We start from the raw sequence: 6054 nt of genomic DNA, 5'->3' as shown, positions 1-6054 counted from the left end.
TTTTACTACCTTATAAGTTTGGTTTGTTTGACTAACACTACTATTTGATGTTTATCGTTAATGTTTTCCGTCTTTGGACTTCACTACAATGGTTATTTAATATAACAAATGAACAAAACAATAAATGAGCAGCGATATTTAAAAGAATAGAAGAAATACACGACGGAAAACATTAACGAAAAAGTCAAATGGTAGTATTAGTCAAACAACCAAACTTATGAGTAGTCAAATTAAAAAACTTTTTTTTAATATAGAAATTTATAAAATCACCAAATTTAAAGATAGTGTTTCACAAAATTTCCATAAGTTAATAACCCATTAATAACTTACAGTGGAAATAAAACGGGAAATAACGCCAAAAGAGGAGGGATATGGAAGACCTAAAATCCCAATAAATAAATAATTCCCCTTTTTATTTTATTTTTATTTGTACAATCTAACAAAAATCCAAACAGCACCCGGAATTCTGTCCTTTGGGCGCTCACTGGCACCCACACACAGACACCCAATTCCTACAAGAACTAGAGAGAGAAAGTAGAGAGAGAAACCAAAAAAATAAAAAAGGAATTTAAAACTCTTCCATCTTCTTCTTCCTAACTTTGCTGCTGCTGCTTCTTCTTCTTGATTTTTCTGAGGTCACCGTATATTGTATTTCTTATATTGTATTAATTAATTACTCGTGTTATATTTCCTATCACAAATCACAATTCATTAGATTATAATACATATTCAATAATATTCATTATTACTTCTAATTCCAATTTTTTTTTAAAACCCAAAATTTGTCGAAATCCCAATACCCAATAACCCTTCAAAGGAGGAATTTTCTGGGTTCGAGACGAGCTTCAATTTCAGATCTGTAGGTAGTTTCAGTTTCATCTTCTACATTTTTTTTAAAATAATTATTTATGCTATTTACATCAATATTTTTGGTATGATAGATCTGATTATCGCTGTTTATTGCAGATTTATCCGACATAAATTGGTGGGGTCAGTTGTAAATAAAGAGTGGGTTGGAATGGATTTGGATGAATTCAAAGCGATATTGGGGAATTCAGGGGTTGATATTTGGGGATTAATAGAAACTGCAATAAAGGTAGCATCTTTAGATTATGGGGATGAACTTAGAGTTCGAAGAGATGGTATTGTTGAAAAATTATACACAAATAATTCTCATAACTTTGAGACACCTTTTAATACTAATAATAATAATGATGGTTTTGCCACTAATGCTGTGGTTGAGGCTGTTTTTGGGAGTGAGAGAGGAGGGATGATTACCCGGAAATCAAATTCGCCATCAACACCAGTTTCCATCGGTGGCGGCGATGATGATGAGGAGGAGGTGGATGTGGTGGAGGAGGAACAGGAGCAGGAGCAGCCTGATAGAAGGTTTGTTGAGAATGCGGATGAGGAAGATGAAGATGATGAGCTTAGGAGGATTCTATCTGTCAAAGAACAGATTGAAGACCCTAACCAGGTTGCTTTTCCTTCTTTTGTGTATGTGTATTGTTAATTTACTGATGATTTGGTTTGATTGACTCTGTAATGATTGTTATTTTGTTGATTTATTTTAGTCTGAGGATTCACTGGTTGATTTGCTTCAAAGTTTAGCTGATATGGATATTACATTCAAAGCTCTTAAGGTTAGTGTTAAGCTAATATTATCTTGAATTGCACACAAAACTTTGCGTAATATTGAGTTTATCATGGTGATTGATTGTGAAGGAAACTGATATTGGAAGGCATGTGAACCGATTGAGGAAACACCCGTCTGGCGATGTTCGGAGATTAGTTAAAGTGCTAGTCAGGTTTTGATTTAGTTCCTCTCAAGTTTGATGTTTTCATTGAATTGATTGAGTAGGTATGGAGTTGTTGAATTGGATGGTTTTGTGTGTTTGTTTTCTTGATAGAAAATGGAAGGATTTAGTTGATGAATGGGTTAAGTTAAACGTGCCTGGTGAGGTCCAATCCTCCAACAATCTTATTGGTTGAGCTCTCTTCCTTCTTTTAATTTGTTTTTTAGATTATAATTTTGAATCATACAGTATTTATTGTGCTGACTGCAAATTACTGCCTTCAGTGGACGGAGACTCGCCTCTGCAAACTGTTTCGAGGAATCACCAAAACGGAAATCACAATCAGGTATATGGAGTATGTTAAAGTGTTTCTTTTGCAATGAAGAATATGAATATGCAGAAAGCTTTCTTTTGCTTTTATTATTGTTCTCATAATCTCTTTATGAAAGATTCTTATTTTTGCATGTTTTTCTTTGCAGGTTCCTGATTTCGCTTACTCTCCAAATCCACACAGTAAGAAGAGAACCTGATTCTCTAAAGGCTTGCTTGCATTAATTTGTTGATGATTACGGTTGATATTCTTTTGTTTGATATTGTTTGTTTTCTTTGTATGGACAGATGGAAGTTATGGATCCGATAAGAATAATTCGGAGTTTGAACCTAAGAGAAAAGGTCCTCTCCCTCCTCCCCGTAGAGATCCTCCAGCGAAGCCCATGAAGAGCGCTTCTCCAGCATCAGCTCCTCCTCCCAATGTACTCCTTTTTCAAGATTTCAATTTGCTGTTTGGCTGATGAAAATAAAATAAAATAAGTAGAACTAGAAAACACAATGCAGTCTTCTGGTTTTCCTTTCACACAGCTCAGCATTTTCCAAAATCTCAAATTTGATTTTCCTCTGAATTTATCAAAATGTTTTTGCTGAAAGTTGGTCTTTTACGGAGGGGATTTGGAAAATTTGAAACAATTTAAAGTGAATGATAAGTTGGTTTATCATATCCGTTCCTGATTATTTTTCTGGGGGCACGGCTAAAGGTAATGTATTTCTACTGGAAAACTTCAAATTAAACTTTCGGATCATGAAAATTCCAAAGAATTTGATAAAAAGTTTTGCTGAAAATTGCATCTTTCAATGGTTAAACAAATTTTATTAGCTTAGGCCTAGGCCTCGTAGACTTGTCATGTTTTTGCGCTTATTAATATAACTCTTACCTTTTACCAAAAAAAAAAATGGTTAAACAAATTTTATTAGCTGAGGAACTGTGCTGGAAAAGTTTTCTCTTCAAGTTTTTAATGAACAACTCCCGTTGGGATGATGCAGAGGCAGAAAGAGGTGCAAATTGACCCAGATAGATTGGCTTCTGCTAGGAAAAGGCTTCAGGAAAACTACCAAGAAGCTCAAAATGGTTTGGCATTTTGAAACCCTATAACACAATCTTCTCAATTCATGATGATACTTGTCTTCCGTTGTGATACATACTGATGTATGTGCTTTTACTTTGCATTTTGGTTTGTGTTTGTTGAAGCCAAAAAGCAAAGAACAATCCAGGTGATGGACATCCACGAGATACCAAAACCCAGGAATTCCTTCTTTGGAAGAAACAAAGGTGGCTTTCAGAGGCACTAGTCAGCTCGTCGTGTTCTTGACATAATAAGAGAGCTACAAAAGATTATAGAGAAACAAACACACCTTTACACACAGAGAGGCTTTCTGAACCAAATAGGAAGAAAACCTGAGAAGGAAAGTAATGGTTTTTCCGTTGTCCCGCACATCTTTTTGAGTTATTTTTATTTTCAAGGAACAATGTTCCCCTTTTTGATGATTCCCCCCATCAATAATTCTTAGTAATTTGTCAAAGGATTTACAATAATTAAGCTGTGGACTGAGTTGAGTAAGGGGGTTTCCCAAGTAGTGGTTTTTTACTGGTTTGTACAAAGTGTGAAACTTCCTTGTTACCATAGAATTTTGTTAGGAGATTGTACTTGTTACTCTCGTCGTGTGTTCCAATTCTTCTCCTATCCACCATGTGAGCAAGTAAATCTAGTGGAAGGAGAAGAATTTGAGTACACAGACGTAAAATGTGGTACGTAATCCAAAATGTCGTTACAAATATTCGACAATGGAGAGGGTGTCGTTGCCTTGTCGGAAAATAACAGTCCCTCAGATTACAGGAGTTTGAAAATGTATCAGTTTAAGGATGTAAGTCCATAAATGTAATATTTCCATATTTGTGTAAATTCAGAGTGTTGCCCAATTCCCACCATTTTGGTGATAAATAGCCAAATAAGGAAGGTAGTAGGAGCCTAGGGGAGTATAGGAGGAGGTAGGATGATGCATAATAGGATCAGTTTTTCAGGTTAGAAAAAAGAAGTCAAAATGTTAGTGAGTGCCCATCATTGTATTTATTGAAAACTTTTTCATGTTTGTGGTTACATTTAATTGTGGGACCATTTTCATTCTTGTTTAAATGATGAGCAAAGTGTGATGTATCCCGTTAAATTTTTTCATCGACAATTATCTACTCCCTCCATTCCTTTATGTTGTTCCCATAAGGAATGTTGGGGGTTTTTTAAGAAAACTGAATCTTTATTTGTATTGGGATATGAGTAATGATTGGGTGTAAGAATAATGATTATGTGTAAGAGATTATATATTTAAAATAAAGGAAGGAGAGAGAAAATATTAAAGAAATAAGATAAATAGGAGATTTTATTATTAACAACAAAAAAAAAACCAGTTTAATTCAAACCAAAAAAATCAAGAAAAATCAAACCAAAACATTCAACAAACAATCAATAATTCGACCAAATCAACAATCAAGATTTCGAACAAAAAAACCAAGATTAAATTTGAACAAAAAACCCAAATTAAATTCGAACAAAAAAATCAGATTTGAAATCAACAAATCAACAAACAAAACAAACAATCAAGAAAATTTGACATAAATAAACCCAAAATTTCGGTACAATGAACCCAGAAGTTCGACATAAATAAACCCAGATGAAAATTACACCCAAAATTCATCCCAAAATTCAACCCAGAAATTCTAGATTTATTCTTGACAAAATATAACCCAGAAATTTGACCAAAACAACCCAAAAAATCGAGAAAATCAACCCAAAATTTCGCCCAAATCAACCCAAAAATTCGAATTAATCAACCTAGAAATTCGACAAGCAATTCAACCAAAATTAACCCAGAAATTCGACAACAACCAGCCCAAAAATTCGACCAAAATCAACCCAAAAATCCAACTACAATCAACCCACAAAATTCGACCAAAATCAACCAAAAAAATTTGACAAAAATCCGACCACAATCAACCCAAAAAATCAACAAAATTCGACCAAAATCAACCAAAAAAATTCGACATAAATCAACCAAAAAACCCGACCAAAATCAACCCAAAAATTCAATAAAAATTAACCAAGAAATTCGTCAAAATATCGAAATCAGCCATCTCAAAATTAATTCGAGAAAATTAAACCCAGACATTCGACTAAAAAACAGAAAATTAAACCTTGAAATTCGAGAAAATTATACCCAAAATCAACCACCAAATTTAACCCAAAAAAATCAGCCAAAATAACGACCAAAATCAATCCAAATTTTCGACAAAAATCACCCAAAAATTCGACAAAAACACACACAAAAATAAATTAATACTCACTTGATCCTTCGTATCACTCACGATTTTGAGGATTTAGAGGTCAAATTCGGCCATGAAAACTCTAGATCTAGAGTTTTTATGGTCGAATTTCACGATCTAAAGCCATAATACATGCGGCGGAGGTTTGGTTGCAGTGGTGGCGGTGATCTCGTTTTTAGATCTGAAGAATGGAGAGTTGTTTTGGAGGAGAGAGAGTGAAAAGTTGAGAGGAGGAGAGAAACGGATGAAGAGAGAATGAAGAGAGAATGAAGAGAGAGACTAAGAGATAAGAAAATGAAGAGAGAGTGAAGAGAGAGAGTAAGAAAATGAAGAGAGAGAGAGACATCCGAAAGAGGTGAGAGAGTGAAAGGGAGTGAAAGGGACGGGGAGTGGGTTTGGGTTATGGGGAGTGATTAAATAATTAAATAAGGTTGGTGGGGAAAAAGAGGGTGGAAAAAGGGTAGAATCTTAGGGTTTTTTGGTAAATAGTGGGGAATCTTAGGGTAAATTGGTAAAAAAATTATGACCAAAAATAGTAAAGATTCAGTAGGGGAACAACAAAAAGAAACGCCAAAAAAGGAAATGGGAACAACAAAAAGAAATGGAGGGAGT

At 34.4% G+C, this 6054-nt stretch overlaps 1 protein-coding gene across 4 annotated transcripts; it reads left to right on the top strand.

The window, feature by feature from the left end:
- Positions 1-434: 434 nt before the first annotated feature.
- LOC110796657 (probable mediator of RNA polymerase II transcription subunit 26c) lies at positions 435-3767 on the top strand. 4 transcript variants are annotated; one of them, XM_022001732.2, is made up of 10 exons: positions 435-863; positions 967-1477; positions 1575-1643; positions 1726-1808; positions 1911-1957; positions 2081-2142; positions 2276-2309; positions 2415-2548; positions 3114-3198; positions 3319-3767. In XM_022001732.2, the coding sequence occupies exons 2-10, from the start codon at positions 1019-1021 to the stop codon at positions 3417-3419; spliced, it is 1074 nt and encodes a 357-aa protein (XP_021857424.1). In that variant the 5' UTR covers positions 435-863; positions 967-1018; the 3' UTR covers positions 3420-3767. The 4 variants fall into 4 exon arrangements, with proteins under 4 accessions (XP_021857424.1, XP_056696700.1, XP_021857423.1 ...); XM_056840722.1 differs by having other exon boundaries at positions 441-859; XM_022001731.2 differs by having other exon boundaries at positions 444-859; positions 1911-1987.
- Positions 3768-6054: the final 2287 nt, after the last annotated feature.

Source organism: Spinacia oleracea, chromosome 3 (assembly GCF_020520425.1).
Source record: "Spinacia oleracea cultivar Varoflay chromosome 3, BTI_SOV_V1, whole genome shotgun sequence".
Lineage (NCBI taxonomy): Eukaryota > Viridiplantae > Streptophyta > Magnoliopsida > Caryophyllales > Amaranthaceae > Spinacia > Spinacia oleracea.
Note: the sequence above shows the minus strand (reverse complement) of the source record. Positions and strands in the feature narration are given on the sequence as shown.

What these genes read in the sequence shown, in the direction of transcription:
- LOC110796657 (XM_022001731.2), top strand. Translation starts at nt 1,019, where the DNA reads ATGGATTTGGATGAATTCAAAGCGATATTGGGGAATTCAGGGGTTGAT. An exon ending in TTACATTCAAAGCTCTTAAG is followed by an intron (nt 1,644 to 1,725) that starts GTTAGTGTTAAG and finishes TTGATTGTGAAG; the next exon opens with GAAACTGATATTGGAAGGCA. An exon ending in TTACTCTCCAAATCCACACA is followed by an intron (nt 2,310 to 2,414) that starts GTAAGAAGAGAA and finishes TTGTATGGACAG; the next exon opens with ATGGAAGTTATGGATCCGAT.